The sequence below is a fragment of the Drosophila yakuba genome, chromosome 3R (genome assembly GCF_016746365.2).
Source record: "Drosophila yakuba strain Tai18E2 chromosome 3R, Prin_Dyak_Tai18E2_2.1, whole genome shotgun sequence".
Lineage (NCBI taxonomy): Eukaryota > Metazoa > Arthropoda > Insecta > Diptera > Drosophilidae > Drosophila > Drosophila yakuba.
In genome coordinates this window covers 1,832,532-1,851,801 of record NC_052530.2, presented here as the reverse complement: position 1 = coordinate 1,851,801, position 19,270 = coordinate 1,832,532, and the positions used below count along the sequence as shown (strand labels likewise).

General features: G+C 41.7%; 1 protein-coding gene across 3 annotated transcripts in view; it reads right to left on the bottom strand.

Moving 5' to 3' along the window:
• Window positions 1-19,270, bottom strand: part of LOC26535463 (proton-associated sugar transporter A) — a 335,879-nt gene that overhangs the window by 102,000 nt on the left and 214,609 nt on the right. For all 3 annotated transcript variants that reach the window (XM_015189391.2, XM_015189395.2, XM_039375840.1), the window contains exons 6-7: window positions 10,261-10,694; window positions 10,023-10,197 (exon numbers count right to left, since the gene is read on the bottom strand). In XM_015189391.2, coding sequence (XP_015044877.1) covers window positions 10,023-10,197; window positions 10,261-10,694 — 609 coding nt within the window. The remainder of the gene's footprint in view (window positions 1-10,022; window positions 10,198-10,260; window positions 10,695-19,270) is intronic.

Genomic DNA, 19,270 nt, shown 5'->3' with positions numbered 1-19,270 from the left:
CAGTGCTGGAGGCATTCGCGATGCTGGACCTGACTCTGAGATCAAAATCGGCGCTGCGCATAATTGCAAATTTATATACAAATGACTCAATAGTAAGTGTCGGGTCTCGCAGCCGCCTGCAGCACCTAAACATATGTCCAGTTGTTGTCAACATTGGAGAAAACAATAAGTCCACGGCACCTCAGCTTTTTCTATGCGGATCAGCTGCAGATCGCGCTCTCTTATTCTTATCTCTTATTATTTAAGTTCATTTGACGATTTCGTTATGCTGTTCGCTCTGTAATATATTCACTCTTGTTTCGTACACACTATCCGATTTTATAAACAAATTTTAAATTTCAATCTAGAAGGCATTTCCTTTGTCTTTGTTTTTGTCATTGCCTTTGTCAGCGCTTAGCTACCCGCTAAGATAAATAATCAAACTCTGAAAAACACAGCTTCGGCTTGGAGACCAACCCGTGGTCAACTTATTGCGCTTCAATCAAACTGCATAGGTCAGCATAATTGAATTTCACAACGCAGATAAATAATTTAGGCATCAAGCTTTTATTCTAAAATAATTGAAAGTTTAAGAAGTTTCAAAAGAAAAGCTTCTGGCCGAGGTTGATTGGATCAGGATTGAAAATCCAAAGAGCACTCTGTTTTTATATCGGATTGAGAACGATCTAAGATAAAATACGATAGTAGTATCTTGTAATATTTTATAGGCTTAAAAATTTGATCACCAATAAATTTACTAAAATATTTTTTAATAATTTGTTAACGACAATTTTATAATAATATAATGACAAGTTGATGGGCAATATATAATAATAATAATAAAAGAGGGGCAACACAAATTTTTATTGTCCAATTTAACGACAAATCTTCTTTGTCAAGTTAACCAATCCAGATTCCGTCAGCATTTGAATATCACAAACTTAATATAATGACAATATAATACCATACACTCTCACATAAAATATTTGAATAATAACAACGTAAAACGTAATAAAAATTTTAAAATAAATGGAAACACAAGTATTACAGTAAAACAATGCAGAGTTACAGATGAAAACGTTATACTAAGTAAAAATTATTTTACCTCGGAAATTGACTCAAAACCGTTAATAACAGCACTAGATGTATTTAAGATAGAAACGATAAAACATCGTTATCTTAAAATTATCTTGCAACTATTATTATTGTGCTGTTATATTAGGTATATTCTAGTCATAAGATTGTAACGTGTAACGACGGGTGTTGTACTAAGACTCCGAGAATTGATACCTGCGGGGGGCACGCTATAGGATCCGGCCTTGCTCGTCGGCTTGGGGGGTGTTGTTCTTGCCTGCATCGATTCAAGCACGGCCACCCTTTATTATTAAAAAGTTTGAAAATTGAACGTGCTGCGACAAAAGAATGAGCATTACATAACCGGTAAAAGAGAACAGACGATTCGCGAAAACAGTTTAAGAAATAGGAAAGATGACGAGATATTCAGAGATGCGAACCCACGGCTGCTATTAGGGTCGCGTTGTGCCCTCCCATCCTATAATCACGCGCCTGAGAGCTCGGCTCTGGTGACCCCTTTGAGTGTTCCTACGCCCACGAATACATCAGCTAAGTTCAGTTCACTTTAAGTTTAAACATCCATGATTTATTCTTATTGTCTTTGTCCTATGGTGATAAGCTCTATACTAATTCTTAGAATATTCTTTAATAGAATTAAAGAACTAGAATTTGAACAATTGGGCTAAAGTTTACTTCAATGTTTATCCTCGTATTGATATTGACACTCGCCACATTATAATTAATTTAAATTCCCTTTTATTAGCGTTATCGACTTTAGTCGTATTCAAAAATTAGACTCTATTAATTCAATGCATATGAGAATTTCGACTCGCCAAAATTTCTTGTTTACTCTTAAGTTCTTAATGGGCACACGCCACGTTATTATTCACTAAAATTTCTTTTGTTAAGGTTTTCGACTTAAGTCGTATTCAAAATTTAGACTCTTTCAATTCAATACTTTAAAACAAAAATCGTTCAACTCTGATCGGAGTAACTTTATCATTCATCACTCAACAACTCACTGTGCAATTTCATATCCAACGACGAAGATCGATCTTCTGATGGTATAATCTGAAAGAAATGAGAGATCACGCGAGCCATTTGCTCAACACGAGAAGGTATTCTATAAGAATTTCCCTAACAACTCTCTTATTAGCCATGTAGTTGGAGCTCTTGCCTTGACCTATGCACTTAAAGATATTACTTTGAACGGACAAACTCTGAAAAACACAGCTTCGGCTTGGAGACCAACCCGTGGTCAACTTATTGCGCTTCAATCAAACTGCATAGGTCAGCATAATTGAATTTCACAACGCAGATAAATAATTTAGGCATCAAGCTTTTATTCTAAAATAATTGAAAGTTTAAGAAGTTTCAAAAGAAAAGCTTCTGGCCGAGGTTGATTGGATCAGGATTGAAAATCCAAAGAGCACTCTGTTTTTATATCGGATTGAGAACGATCTAAGATAAAATACGATAGTAGTATCTTGTAATATTTTATAGGCTTAAAAATTTGATCACCAATAAATTTACTAAAATATTTTTTAATAATTTGTTAACGACAATTTTATAATAATATAATGACAAGTTGATGGGCAATATATAATAATAATAATAAAAGAGGGGCAACACAAATTTTTATTGTCCAATTTAACGACAAATCTTCTTTGTCAAGTTAACCAATCCAGATTCCGTCAGCATTTGAATATCACAAACTTAATATAATGACAATATAATACCATACACTCTCACATAAAATATTTGAATAATAACAACGTAAAACGTAATAAAAATTTTAAAATAAATGGAAACACAAGTATTACAGTAAAACAATGCAGAGTTACAGATGAAAACGTTATACTAAGTAAAAATTATTTTACCTCGGAAATTGACTCAAAACCGTTAATAACAGCACTAGATGTATTTAAGATAGAAACGATAAAACATCGTTATCTTAAAATTATCTTGCAACTATTATTATTGTGCTGTTATATTAGGTATATTCTAGTCATAAGATTGTAACGTGTAACGACGGGTGTTGTACTAAGACTCCGAGAATTGATACCTGCGGGGGGCACGCTATAGGATCCGGCCTTGCTCGTCGGCTTGGGGGGTGTTGTTCTTGCCTGCATCGATTCAAGCACGGCCACCCTTTATTATTAAAAAGTTTGAAAATTGAACGTGCTGCGACAAAAGAATGAGCATTACATAACCGGTAAAAGAGAACAGACGATTCGCGAAAACAGTTTAAGAAATAGGAAAGATGACGAGATATTCAGAGATGCGAACCCACGGCTGCTATTAGGGTCGCGTTGTGCCCTCCCATCCTATAATCACGCGCCTGAGAGCTCGGCTCTGGTGACCCCTTTGAGTGTTCCTACGCCCACGAATACATCAGCTAAGTTCAGTTCACTTTAAGTTTAAACATCCATGATTTATTCTTATTGTCTTTGTCCTATGGTGATAAGCTCTATACTAATTCTTAGAATATTCTTTAATAGAATTAAAGAACTAGAATTTGAACAATTGGGCTAAAGTTTACTTCAATGTTTATCCTCGTATTGATATTGACACTCGCCACATTATAATTAATTTAAATTCCCTTTTATTAGCGTTATCGACTTTAGTCGTATTCAAAAATTAGACTCTATTAATTCAATGCATATGAGAATTTCGACTCGCCAAAATTTCTTGTTTACTCTTAAGTTCTTAATGGGCACACGCCACGTTATTATTCACTAAAATTTCTTTTGTTAAGGTTTTCGACTTAAGTCGTATTCAAAATTTAGACTCTTTCAATTCAATACTTTAAAACAAAAATCGTTCAACTCTGATCGGAGTAACTTTATCATTCATCACTCAACAACTCACTGTGCAATTTCATATCCAACGACGAAGATCGATCTTCTGATGGTATAATCTGAAAGAAATGAGAGATCACGCGAGCCATTTGCTCAACACGAGAAGGTATTCTATAAGAATTTCCCTAACAACTCTCTTATTAGCCATGTAGTTGGAGCTCTTGCCTTGACCTATGCACTTAAAGATATTACTTTGAACGGACAACTTAAAAGACAGCAACTAAAATGTAAACTTAATCAATTTTTAGGCAGATATATATACGTAGGAATTCAATTAAGGACCGGGTTCATGTCCAATTGTTGTCCTGGCGACTGAATTTATCAGGTCCCACTAAATATATACAGCTCTGCTGACCGACACGGAAAGCCCTTCTCGGCTAGTCTTACAGTCTCACTGGCATTTAAATCATCAAATTATCGGAGGTATACTGCTCGAATAAATACTGTTTTTTTTTTGGATGAAGGCATCCAACGGCTGAACGAAGTTCCGGTTCTACAGGAGTCTAGCGAACGAAAATGTGGCTAGCAGGAATCTCCTGGTCAAATATTATAGGCGCACACGTGACTCTATGGTGGAGACATGGGTGCTCCCTAATGGCTGGTAGCGAGAAGACCTCACCAGGTTAAAACCGACTTTGGAGCTGCGGTTCCTCTTCATACAATCACTAATCTGCTACGGGTCAGAGAAACTCCTCACGGCACGTTGGTGATCCCTCGAGGAGACGACTCCGAATGAAGAAGAAACTGGTCACAATTTTAATCGTCCATGGTGATCCTCTTGAAACTCCTTACAGGTCTTCTGGTCTTCCTGCAGGGGTGGCGTCCACAGGAGCACCCCTCAGGGACACTATCGCCGAGCGCCCGATGCAAAGCGTTTCGACAAGGTTTCTCCCCAAAACAATAAATCCGCTGTCTTGGGCAGCCACAACAACGCTCCAGTGGTACAATGCCTCCCACAACGACCGATTAATCGCTATCGCTTCCTTCAAATGCCCTGCTGCACACGCAGGCAGAGGAACTGGTAACTCCACAACAGACCATGAGGCGTTGTTAACTCCTTCGGCTTTGGCTTTCGGAGATGCACACGTCTGTATTCCAACTCGTCAAGAAAAGAATAGGCCGAGATCGGCAAAATGGCCGGCGGAACTTCGTGGCAAAGCAAACAGTGACAGGAGCCACGATTAACAACACTAATTACAAAGCCCCCCACAAAAATCAGGCTAGGGTATTTCATACAAGTACCCTAGACTGATATCCCTGAAGCGGCATTACTGACGAATGTCCTTGGCGTGAAAGTTCTCATAGTAAGAATTACCAATCTTCTTTCTCACTCGAGCAAACATGGGTCCTAACTTAGCATTATAGCCAGATTGGAAGCAACTTTGCTTGAAATTACGGCGAAACACTTCCTGTCCTTCTGCAAAAGTAACTTCTCGAGAACGTAAATTATATCGCTTTTCGTTGACGTCGTGAGTCCTTTGCATCTCTCTGGTAGCCTTCTCTCGCACTATGTCAAAAGAATCTTGCCTGTCATACAACAAGGATCGATCATCTAACAAGTTTAACTTCCTCAATAAGGAATATGTGGATCCAGACGTCACCATATGCTGCCCAAAGGCCATGTAGTATGGGCTGGTTCCTATGCTAGAATGTTGAAAAGCTCGCAACGCGCAACATATTTTACTGAGGTGCTGATCAGGGCGTAAATACGCTCGAATCCCAGCTATTACGGAACACACGTTCCGACGCATTGGCTTGCGGAGAATGCACAGCCGTCAAAGTGTGTGAAATTCTGTCTCCATCAACTTGCGGAACGTCTCTGACCGGAACTGCGATCCATTGTCGGAAACGATAGTTTCGGGAACTCCATATGTCATGAAAAGATCTTCTTCGAGATATCTAACCACTACGCTCGCATTTATCCTCTTAACAGGTTTTAGAAATACGAACTTTGAACAGTGATCAAGGAAAATGAAAATGCCTACATTTCCACTTTTCGAACGTGGGTAAGGACCCAAAAAGTCGATGTAGAGACGTTGGAAAAACCTTAAGGTTTCCGGAGCCTTTCCCAAAGGTGGTCGTAAAACGTGATTCGGTGGCTTCGTCGTTTTGCAGGTCTTACATGCAATGACATGAGCTTTTACGTCTGACACTAACCGAGGCCAAAAATAACACCTTCTTAACCGCTCCACCGTTTTATGGATTCCATGACATGCCAAAAGGCTGTTGTGAGCCTGGAAAAGTGCTTCCGGAATCATCTCCGTTGGTAACAAGACGTATCCGTCCTCGACTTTTAAATCAAGAAAACTTTTCCAATTTGCAGAGATATTCTCTGCTAGATCTTTGTACGAACCAGACTTAAAATGTTCCGAACTCAAATCTAATAGCAATCCTTTTTGTAACTCCACTGCTGCCACTTCATCCTCATTCACACGCGATAACGTGTCTGGTACAACATTAAGACGACCTTGACGATTTGACATAAGCCATCGCAAAGAGGCGTGATCCGTAACAATTGAGAACTCGTGACCCTCCACATAGGCTCGGTTACCGTATAATTGCGCACGATTCAACTTCTTCGAAATGAACGCTATCGGCCGTTCGTCTCCTTTCTCTGACACCTGCACAAGGACAGCTCCTACTACAGTCTTGCTTGCATCACAATGGATAGCGAACGGCTTCGTGAAGTCTGGACTACACAAGACGGGAGATTCGCAGAGACAATTTGACGACTCGAAGGTCTTCAACGCACCTGGAGTTAAAGAGAACTTCCGTTTTGTGGTCATGAGGTCCGTCAACGGAGCGGCTAGTGAAATTTGGTACGAATTTTCGATACCACCCGTACAATCCCATGATACTACGTAAAGCACGAAGAGTCTTGGGTACTGGAAAGTCTGTGATGGCCTTCACCTTATCGGGATCAGTCCTGATTCCACCATCACCGATGATATGGCCTAAATATTTCACTCGTTTCATGCAAAAGTGACTCTTACCAACGTTTATGGTCAATCCCGCACGGTTGAGGTGAATTGCGATTTCTATCAACACCTCCAAGTGCCTAAGGAAGCTAGCTGAGACCACTAAGAGATCGTCTAGGTATATGAATACTTCGTTCCTAAGGTGAGCAGGGACTACTTTGTCCATTAACCGTGACATGGTACTTGTGGCATTACACAGACCAAAAGGCATAACAGTGAATTGATAAAGCGGTCTCCCCGGCACTGTAAACGCAGTTTTATCGCGAGATAAATCAATGTCGGTACACTCTTGACTCAATCTTTGGAGCTCTAGCTCAGCCACTCGAAATCTGCTAGGCAGCAAATCATACGCCCTCCAAAAATCAATTCCTAAAATTAGATCCCGCTTTAACGAAGGCACAATGTACACTCTAATATTTTTTTGACGTTATCATATTCTATCTCCACCTTTGCCGTGCCCACTAACCGTTGAGGCGTTCCATCGGCGGTGGTGACTCTAACATCCAACGACCGATAGGTAGTGTCTCCATTCAGGAACTCGTTGGTTAATTTTCCTCCCTCCTACGTAAGAATTCAATTAAGGACCGGCTTCATGTCCATTTGTTGTCCTGGCGACCGAATTTATCAGGTCCCACTAAATAGATACAGCTCTGCTGACCGACACGGAAAGCCCTTCTCGGCTTGTCTTACAGACTCACTGGCATTTAAATCATCAAATTATCGGAGGTATACTGCTCGAATAAATACTGTATTTTTTTTTTTGGATGAAGGCATCCAACGGCTGAACGAAGTTCCGGTTCTACAGGAGTTTAGCGAACGAAAATGTGGCTAGCAGGAATCTCCTGGTCAAATATTATAGGCGCACACGTGACTCTATGGTGGAGACATGGGTGCTCCCTAATGGCTGGTAGGGAGAAGACCTCGCGAGGTTAAAACCGACTTCGGAGCTGCGGTTCCTCTTTACACAATCACTAATCTGCTACGGGTCAGAGAAACTCCTCCTTGGGGTTTCTCCCCAAAACAATAAATCCGCTGTCTTGCGCAGCCACAACCACGCTTCAGTGGCACAATGCTGAGAATACTGGCAGAAATGCCTCGCTTTAGCCACTTTTGGCTTCGACTGGGATCCTCACGCAGTCGATCCGACCGCACTGCTGCCCTACACAGCCACTCACTGGCGAAGACGATGGCAGAGAAGCCTCCCACAACGACCGATTCAATCGCTATCGCTTCCTTCAAATGCCCTGCTGCACACGCAGGCAGAGGAACTGGTAACTCCACACCAGACCACGAGGCGTTGTTAACTCCTTCGGCTTTGGCTTTCGGAGATGCACACGTCTGTATTCCAACTCGCCAAGAAAAGAATAGGCCGAGATCGGCAAAATGGCCGGCGGAACTTCGTGGCAAAGCAAACAGTGACAGGAGCCACGATTAACAACACTAATTTTTGACGATCGATACTACTATCGATATCTAAATATTTCTATCCCTATTATATTACAATATGCCGGTAACACTATTAGATGGCAACACCATTACCAGTTACCATACCAATATCAATATTTATTGGCGGTTATTTTAACTGCCGCGGCAGGCCGTTACAAGATGAATTATTGGTTACACCTACGAAAGCGACTACCTATTGATGTTCAGGTGTTTTTGTAATATGCAACATTAATATTTTCGTATCAGACTATTAGAAATCTATTAAAAGTTAACTTAATTTTTCTTGAAAATATATTAGCCAGTAATTTAACCTCTGTAACGCAGTCTCTTCACTAAACCTGCTTATTCCATTAATTTTCATCATCTCATAACTGAGTAACGGGTATCTTAAGTCGCGCCACTTGATTTTTTTATAGTTAAGATAACTGACCAATTATGTATTTATTATTATCAGACTATTAGAAATCTATTAAAAGTTAACTTAATTTTTCTTGAAAATATATTAGCCAGTAATTTAACCTCTGTAACGCAGTCTCTTCACTAAACCTGCTTATTCTATTAATTTTCATCATCCCATAGCTGAGTAACGGGTATCTTAAGTCGCGCCATTTAATTTTTTTAAAGTTAAGATAACTGACCAATTATGTATTTATTATTATACAAATAAAATTATTATTCAAAGAAAACTTTACCGACTGTATATAGTATACATATATGTTTATTCTCGATACTAGCCGGTCGATCTAGCCCTGTCCGTCTATCTCGAGAACTTTAAACCTTTTTAGCTTAAGATTGGGCATGCAGATTAAAAATACTTTGAATATAGAGAATTTGTTTGAAACGATAATGCCGCCCTGTTAGCTTTTTATATACGCGTTACTCGTAGAGTAACTTATACTTAATATACTTAATATGTTGAAAAGTGTGTAGCAGGCAGAAGAAAGCGTTTCCGACCATATAAAGTATATATATTCTTGATCAGGATCAATAGCCGAATCGATCTGTAGATGTCCGTCCGTCTGGCTGTCCGTCTTGAAAGTTGATTCGCACTTGTTATACCCGTTACTCGTAGAGTAAAAGGGTATACTAGATTCGTTGAAAAGTATGTAACAGGCAGAAGGAAGCGTTTCCGACCATATAAAGTATATATATTCTTGATCAGGATCAGTAGCGGAGTCGATTTGGCCATGTCCGTCTGTCCGTCTGTCCGTCCGTCCGTCTGTCCGTCTGTCCGTCTGTCTGTCCGTATGAACGCCGAGATCTCAGGAACTACAAAAGCTAGAAAGTTGAGATTAGCAATACAGACTCCAGGGACATAGACGCAGCGCAAGTTTGTCGATTCATGTTGCCACGCCCACTCTAACGCCCACAAACCGCCCAAAACTGCGACGCCCACATTTTTGAAAAATGTTTTGAAATTGTTTCATTTTTGTATTAGTCTTGTAATTTTCTTTCTATTTACCAAAATAATTTTTGCCACGCCCACTCTAACGCCCACAAACCGCCAAAAACTGTCCTTCGCACTTACACTAGCTGAGTAACGGGTATCAGATAGTCGGGGAACTCGAATATAGCGTTCTCTCTTGTTTTTTATTTGATTTTCGTTCACTTAAGAATATATTTATATATATTGCTAGGACTGCTACATCTAATCAAATGGGGTCAATTTTTTTGAAATACTTACCGTAGAAACATTATGATAGTGAGCAACAAGAAGATAAGGCATTGTGAAAAGTGTAGAATACATTATTCCCGCTGTCCAACTGAAGACTATTACACTTAGTTTGGCTCTAGTTAAGGCCATTAAAGCCATTCCAATGCAATAGAAAAGGAGTCCTCCAACGTAAACTGTTTTGGCCCTTTTTGTAAAGAATCAAATCTAATAAAATCATGAAAATATTTTAAGTATTTTAAACACTCACCTAAATCGCTGAATTAGATTTTCAATTATAAGTGAGTAAAAGGAGCACGATAAGGAGTACATGGCCATGCCCCAGCATCCAAAACGTACTCCTTCTTCATAACGTTTTTGGGGTCGAGAGCCTAGAGTTGCCTTGGGATCTCCATTAAAAACAGACTCGCCCACAAAATCCGTAAAGTATAGCGAATAACAGACATGCGCCATCCAGCAAAAAAGATTTGTCACGCAAATAATTCTTAATGACAACGGCATGTACACAATAGAAAGTAAATAGTGACTTAGAGATTCCAATTCCATAGTGTTTTGGGGATTTTCTGAATCTCCGTTTTGTGCACATGTATTTTCTTGAGTGATTTCAGGATCCTTAGTAAAACTAGTTTCGTCCACAATTTGATGAGCTATACTGATGTTTGGATTTTCTTTTTCAGTTGTTATCTAGAGAAAAGAAAAAACAATTTTGTTTAATGTATTAATTTATATGACTGGTATGACTTAAAATTTAAAACTTAAAGAAGAGAAAACGCTATAGGCGAATTCCCCGACTCTAATGACTCTTGTCATCATTTAATGGAAATTTGCAAGACAAATATAAAACTTAATAAAAAGAAAACATTTTCCAAAAGTGTGGGTGTGGCAGTTTTAGGCGGTTTGTGGGCGTTAGATTGGGTGTGGCAAGAAACAGCAAACAACAAACAATCATTTACTCGTAGAATATACGAAATTACTTGATAGTTATTTAACAGGCATATGTATATATATATATGAATGTATATATGTATATTTTTGATCAGGATCACAATCCGAGTAAATTAACTGACGTCTGTATGAAAGTCAAAATTTCGGGATCTATAAAGGCTAAAAAGCTTGGATTAATAATTATACCACGTACTCGTAGAGGGTAGGGTACACAGAAGGAAGCCTTTCCGAACATTAAAAGTGTATATATTTTGACCAGGACAAACGCTATGTCCATTCGTCCTTTCTGTTCGTACAAACAAAGCAATGATCGCGGAACTATAACAACTAAAAAGATGATTGAGATTAAAGTTTAGATTCTTGTGATTTTTGATATACGATGTTTCTATAACGTTGCCACGCCCAGGAATGTTTCAGCTGTGAGGAAGAGTTACACCCAAAATGGGAAATCAGATTCGGGAGTATAAGTAGCAATATTTATTTTAAGATTGGAAAAGACAACCTATTCAACAGTGGTAAGTGTTTCACTGGAATCGTAGTAATTTAAATAATATCTTTGAAAGCCTAAAAGTCCGAGTTTAATTAGATGGTATCGGCCTCCACGTAGAGTTTTATGTCGAGTCGATCTGGCCATGTCCGTCTGTCCGCCCGTATGTCCGTCGAGATCTCAGGAACTATTAAAGCTAGAAAGTGGAGATTAAGCATACAGACTCCAGAGACATAGACACAGCGCAAGTTTGTCGATTAATGTTGCCACGCCCACTCTAACGCCCACAAGCCGCCCAAAACTTCCACACCCACGTTCTCTCCTTTTTTTATTTGTAATTTATATTTATTTATTATTTATTATTCTGTAACGAACTGATTTTGTTTGTCTGCTCGCTACAGAATACGTGCGGCTAGCTCAGTAGAGTTTGTGCGTTCGTCCCACCAAATTTATAGAATAACGTGATCACCCGGTTACCAGTAATAACACTCGCAGTTTCGTTCTCGGGTCTTTATTTGAGCTCAGTTTACAATGTACTTCAATTGTCCGGACGCCTCTGCTCTCTCGTCGTAGCGTCGGACCTTCGCCTGGTATTGCCGCTGACGCGCGAGAAGGAAGGTCGAGGGCTTAGGGAAGCGTCACCGTTCCCAGACTAGGGTGAACAATTGGTGGGCTCTCAAAGGCATACGCCTCGCTAGCCACAACCTCTTGTCCCTTGCTATGTCCCGGCCGGTCCCGCCAGACGCTTGTTCAGTTCCTTCCGACGCACCGCAGTCCCTGAAACAAGACGCCCAGTGAAAGACGAACGTTCCACCCTACCTTTTCTCTTCTGCCGGTGCGGTCGGACCTGGATGTCCTGCTCGGCGGCCTGGTTCCACTGTCTTACCGCATTCGTCGTCCTGGGTGGCGCGGACCTTCGTTGTGGGGCGCTCGTCGCGTGGGCTGAGAATTGTTGTCGTACGCAGACTGACGGAAGCACACGGCAGTGATCCCCAAGGCAAACGCCTGTGGAACAGCAACGCGTCAACCCCACGTCTGGTTCGGACTGGTGGCGCCGGTACCACGCCTGCTTGGATTGCACGGACACACCAGGCTATCGCCTGGTTCAAGCACGCGATCTCCTACACAGTCCACCGGGTCTACACCACAATCCCTGCCGCTTCCTCGGGTGCCCGCTTAGGTCTGGCCTCTCCTGTTGTTTGCCTCCTGGCTACTCGTGCTTCGTCGTTTGGACCTCAGCTACCTGCGTCTCAGTTCGGAGATCTTCTCGTCCCGAACGTCTTGACGTAGCGATCTTGCTCCTTGGTGACTATCACGGTCGTAGCTCCTCTGCTGACTTCGTTCTAACGTTGTTGACTAGTACACTTGCTTTCCTTGACTGTCTGTAGACAGACTCTGAACCTGTAGAGAGAGAGTTTGGAGAAACTGAACCGGTTGAAAGAAAGTTTGGAGAAACGGAAGGCTGGAGGGAGAGAACATGGAGAGCGAGAGGGAGACGGCACGATCTGGAGCAGGACGGCAAGCCAACGGTAGGCGTCGACGTGCCAGGGTAAGGAGAATAATGGTACAAGCTGGACTTTGGACCGGGCCAACAGTAAATCCGTGGATTTTTGATCCGGAGACTGTGGACAAAAGGGATTATCCGTTAAAGGTCTATATAAGCAGGCCGAACGCGGGAAGCTGGACAGTCAAAGAGAACAACGACAACGAGTCAACAACATTAAGCAACGAAGTCAGCAAGGGAGCTACAGCCATGATAGTCAGCAAGGAACAAGATCGCTACGTCGAGACGGTCGGGACAAGGAAAGTCTTCGAATTGAGACACAGGAAGCTGAGGTCCAATACGACGAAGCACGGGTAGTCCGGAAGTTCAACAGGCGGGGCCAAACCGAACGGGGACCCAAAAAGGCGGCAGGAATTGTGGTGATGACCCGGTCGACTGTGCCGGAGACTACGTACGTGAAGCTGGCGATTGCCTGCGGCGTAAACCGGGCGAATGCGCGGAGCGTAGGTAGGAACTGAACAGGCGTCTGGCGGGAACGGCCGGGACAGAGCAAGGGACAGGAGGTTGCGGCTAGCGAGGCGTACGGATTGAGAGCCCAGCATTTCTTCACCTTGGTCTGAGAACGGTCACCGTTCCCTAAGCCCAATGTATTCTTCTGAAATAACTCATTAAACTCAGTTTCAAACTTTTTTAATGGATAGGTCGGACTTTTATTTACAACAAGAATCCCTAAATATCGGTACTTAAAGATAGCAAACTCAAACACTAGAGTGGCTAAATTTGAAACATTTGAAAAAAATCGTCCACTTGAGCAAAGACTAACATTCTCAAATAGTTCGTTTCGAATAAAAACAAGAGAGAACGCTATAGTCGAGTTCCCCGACTTTCTGATACCCCTTACTCAGCTAGTGGATGTGCGAAGAAGAAATTTCAACACTGACAGTTTTTGGCGGTTTGTGGTCGTTACAGTGGGCGCGGAAAAAAGTTTTTTTGCAAATCGATAGAAATTTACAAGACCAATACAAAAATGAAAAAATATCCAAACATTTTCAAAAGTGAGGGCGTGGCAGTTTTGGGCGGTTTGTGGGCGTTAAAATGTGGCAACATGAATCGACAAGCTTGCGCTGCGTTTATGTCTCTGGAGTCAGTATGCTTAATTTCAACTTTCTAGCTTTTGTAGTTCCTGAGATCTCGACGTTCATACGGACGGACAGTCGGACGGACGGACAGACGGACGGACATGGCCAGATCGACTCGGCTATTGATCCTTATCAAGAATATATAAACTTTATATGGTCGGAAACGCTTCCTTCTGCCTGTTACATACTTTTCAACGAATCTAGTATAGTATAGTCTAGTAGTATAGTATAACGAGAATGCCTCTTTTTGGTCGGGCTCCGCGTGCTACTGACTGGCAATCTAATTTCACTGCTGTGGTAAAGCGAGAAATTTCATATATCTCATTTGAGTATGTTAATGCTTCAATGAAGCACAAAAGAGAAGACCTAAGCATTAGACGATCGGAACAAAAATCGCTAAAGTGGCAGTGTAAACTTTCCGTATTATGAAAAAAAATATGAAGGTTCGGACTAGTGATTAAACAATCGAAATGGGTATTCAGTAGCTTAGTGGAACGCAATTCTCGGAGCTCTGCTTCTGAAAATGAATCCTGAGCGGATCTTGGGGGGACAAAAGGTCCAACAATGAAGAGGTGGATCCTCCGATTCCGAAAGCAGCTTTGCTGTGGGAACACACAGTAAAATTTTTACAGAAGTTGGGTCGCATCCTACTCTACCATTATACTCCTTGGATAGGGACTGAAATAAGTTTGATATTAGTCTACTTTTGCCGACACCTGCTCCGCCACCTACGAACTCATAAAAGGTTCGATTTGTCCTTGCATTATGCAAGACATGTGTAAGGAAAGTTTTTGGTCCAAATTTAGAGATCTAACTACATTTGCTAAGTTTAAAGGGGATATAAGTGGCGGAAGCTTTATTACCAAGATATTGCTGTCAAGATCAACATCTAACAAATTGTTGTTTAAGCTTAAAACATTAATTTAAGAAGAATAGCTAATGCCCTAAACTCCTTATTGGGTTCGGCCTCCTCTTTTTAATTTTCTTCTATATTATCGGCTTCCATGGCCCTTCTAAACGCGTCTTTTAAACTATCTATGGCATTATACTTTTCAATGTTGGCTTTAATAGCCTCCTCATTCTTCTTATAAAATTTCTCGCAATTTCTTTGAATCAAATCTACCTGTTTGTTTCTCCACGGCACGAGCATTACTAGCGTTTTAAAATAATTTATCCTATCTGTATTAATATTAAATGGCCAATACCTAATAATACCTTATTTCTTTCCCTAATAAAGCCGCTTCCATCTCGGAGCGGAAAATATACATCTCCTAAAACGTCTTTGCCTTCTTCAGTGTCATCGTCACTATTTGCCCTCTGACGAGCACTTCTACGGCTTTTAGAAAACTCATAACTTGCTGAAAAATCGGCTAAACACAGGCCTTCATGGAAATCTGGTCTTTGCTCGTATCTATCCATCAATCCTTTTAGAAATATGTCAGATGAATTCTGAGGCATATGTCATTAGCTGCTTCTCGCATTATCTTTAAAATACCCCGATGGGAATTGTTTAATATAATTTATAATGTAGCTACAGCAAGCAAAAGGGTCCACAATTAACTGTATATCATTTTATGCCCTTTGCATAGAAATAATGTGTTTAGACCTCGTCGTAACTGAGGCGCACATGGTTGTGAGAAAGCAAATTTTCAAATATGCTTAAATGGCTAATCATGTCATCAACATGGCTGCGAAGTAGAGAATCTCATATTTTTTTAAAGTTTTCGTGATGAAAAGAATTTTGAGTTGCTTCGGGAAGTGGATTTAATATTTCCGTCAGGAGCATTGGAGCGTATGGAAAACCGAAACGACAAATAGATTTTCCCCCCATTTTTTTAAGACACGAATGCCCGTGCTTATGTTTTGGTATTCAATATACGGAGCCAAATCTGGGCTCGTAACATCCACAGTTACAAACTGATCAATGGAGGCTTTTACACTACACATAGACTCTTCATTGCTTAAATCCCGTGCCCGTGCTTATGTTTTGGTATTCAATATAGGGAGCCAAATCTGGGCTCGTAACATCCACAGTTACAAACTGATCAATGGAGGCTTTTACACTACACATAGACTCTTCATTGCTTAAATCCACTTTCAGGGCATCTTTCAGCCAAAACATGCCGTGAATATGAGGCGAACCTCTCTGGTGAAACTTAACTCCCCAGTAATATATAGTAACGAAATTACTTCCAAAGACACCCCCAGGCTTTTTCATAAGTTTTAAAACTTCCCTGTATCTGTAATCAAAATATCTACCTATTTCTTCTCCTCTTCCCAGTAAGCAAGAGACGTGCGAATATCCCTAAGGATCCATATCCCTCATCATGACAAATAAGGTTGCCCATAAAATCTTCACTAAGTTCGTTTGCAGCTGTGATGGCACTGGAGGTGCTCCGCTTACGTAATCAAGTTTAAATATTATTTCGAATTCTTAGTAATTCCAACTTCTTATCACGTTCTTACCACGTCTATCTACATTTCTAAGTTCGCAACTATGGTTGTGTAGCTTTCTGAAGATGATCTATTTTTCGCCCTCACCTGTAGCTATAGTAATTCTCGTCATTCCTACATTATGTGTCTAGTTATTCTCAAGCAAAGTTTCTTGTCCCCCAGGATTTAGTTCTTCGGTTCTGTGTTCTGATCAGAATTGCGCGCCTCCGATTTTTCATCATCCTGCTGGATGGCTAGATGTCCCTCTACAAAGGCTTTATCAGCTTGAGATGCTATGAATGGAACAGTTTCGGATGTAATGTCATAGATCCACTGCTCGTTATCTGACACATTGTGCTTTCTATAAAGCTCCGTATTAACTGAATACCTAATAGCGTCAGCAATTTCGGCAGGCCGTATGGTTTCTGCCATGAAATTGACTTTATAATCATAAATAGAAGGCGAGGTAAAATCATTCGTTCTTCCAAGGGAGTTAGGCCCTTCAAAGAGTTTTGAATTTCTGGGAAATCTCTCGGCCGACTTTAATGTTGCTGTGACAAGTTTTGAAAAACTGATGTCTTGCATTTTGGTATATCTCTTCCCTGAACTCGCAATGCTCTTCCAAATAAAACCTAGAAAGCTTAGATATTTGCTTGGGAAACCACAATCCCTTGCAACAAAAGCAAATCTGATCTGGGCTTAACATGCCTATTGAATGTACCTATGTGAGCTTCTATTTCAATAGGTCTAATTCTTATAGTCCTATTTACCTGGCCTATATCAACTCTAATCTCCTGACTTCGAAGTGCATTCCGAAGATTTTCTGCTTCCCTATTAGCACTAAGGCTTTTATACTGACTAACTCTTTGACTTATATTTCTAATTGCTATTTTGTTAGCCATAGATGTCCTTTTTTGCTTCTTGCTCACCCGCGCGATACACGGTATCCAAGCGCCTTCTTTTATGGTTGGCAGTGTTTTGTTCCTGCTCTATAGCCCTAATATCGCTATTTTGTCGCCTTTCAGAACGATATCGGCTGCTTGTTCAATTGCGCGAAGAGCAGGATCCAAGTGCCTTTCCCTATGGCCAGCAGTATTGTGAACCTGCTCCACAGCTCGATTCTCGCTATTTTTTCGCCTTACAGAACAACGTCTGATATCGGCTGCTTGCTCAGCAGCTCGATTCTCGCTATTTTGTCGCTTTTCAGAACGACGTCGGGTATCTGTTGCTTGTTCAATTGCTCGAAGAGCAGGATCCAAGCGCCTTTCCCTATGGCCATCAGTATTTTGAACATGCTCCACAGCTCGATACTCGCTATTTTGTCGCCTTTCAGAACGACGTCGAGTATCGGCTGCTTGCTCAGTTGCGCGAAGAGCAGGATCCATGGGCTTTTCCCTGTGCCCAGCAGTATTTTAAACCTGCTCCACAGCTCGATTCTCGCTATTTTGTCGCCTTTCAGGACGACTTCGAGTATCGGCTGCTTGCTCAATTGCGCGAAGAGCAGGATCCAAGCGCGTTTCCCTATGGCCAGCAGTATTTTGAACCTGCTACACAGCTCGATTCTCGCTATTTTGTCGCCTTTCAGAACGACATCGAGTATCGGCTGCTTGCTCAGCAGCTCGATTCTCGCCGATTCGCCGTCTTACAGAACGGCGCCGGGTATCGGCTGATTGCTCAACTGCGCGCCGGGTATCGTTTGCTTGCTCAGTTGCGCGAAGAGCAGGATCCATGGGACGAAAAACGACCTAAAGCTCGCGGCAATCTGAACAGAACTGGAAGCAGCATATCCAGACACACCAGGTCCAAGCATAAAGCTGACGAACCCCGAGGGTGATGATGGATACTTTGCGAAACTCGCGGACAAGGTGTAGGAGAGGAAGCAAGGATTTAGGGAAGCATTCAAGGACTTTATGGTCAAGATGCAGAGAAAGAAAGAGAGAACGGCGAGCAGGTGCCGAAAATTTATCGAAGAGGAGCAGCAGTTGTCCGCAGCGGTAACGATCGGTGGGGACACGTACAAGGCCACGATCGACAACGGGCAAGCTTCATAAGCGAAGAGCTGGCGGACAAGGTGGGATACGACGGCAGGTTAGTTTGGCAGGTGAAGGGTGCGGCAAAATCAACGCAAATCTCGAGATAGGAGTAGAGTTCGGCAACAGGCGACTCTACATGAGCCTACTGATACTACCAGGAATAGTGGATGCGTTTGTGCTGGTGTGGAATTTCCTCACGCAACTCGTGGCCGAGATCAGATGCGCCGGTCATGAAATCCGGGTACCGGCCAGAGGCAGACACAATGGGTGGTCGAGGAGAAGATGTTGGTCACAGTAGTCTAAAAGGACGGTGAAGAGAATGACATGGATAAATTCCTGGAAACAGAGATTGCGGAATTTCACTTCCTGGCCGGAACATCTATGACAGCCGAGCACACGATAACCATGAAGGATGATAAACCAATTAAGCAGAGATACTACCCCAAGAATACAAGGATTCAAGGGGAGATTAATCCAAACGTGGACGAACTTCTGGAGATGGGACCGAAGAACATTTAAGGAGGCCCTACAGCTCGCCCATAGTCATGCTGAATAAGAAAACGGGAAAATGGAGACTATGCGTGCACTTCAGGCAGATAAACGCAAAATCCATACCCGATGCGAATGGAGGCGCACTTCATAAGCAGTCTGGATCTCAAGGATGGGTATTGGCAAATACCGTTAGAAGAGTCAAGCCGGACTTCACGGTTTTAACGTCT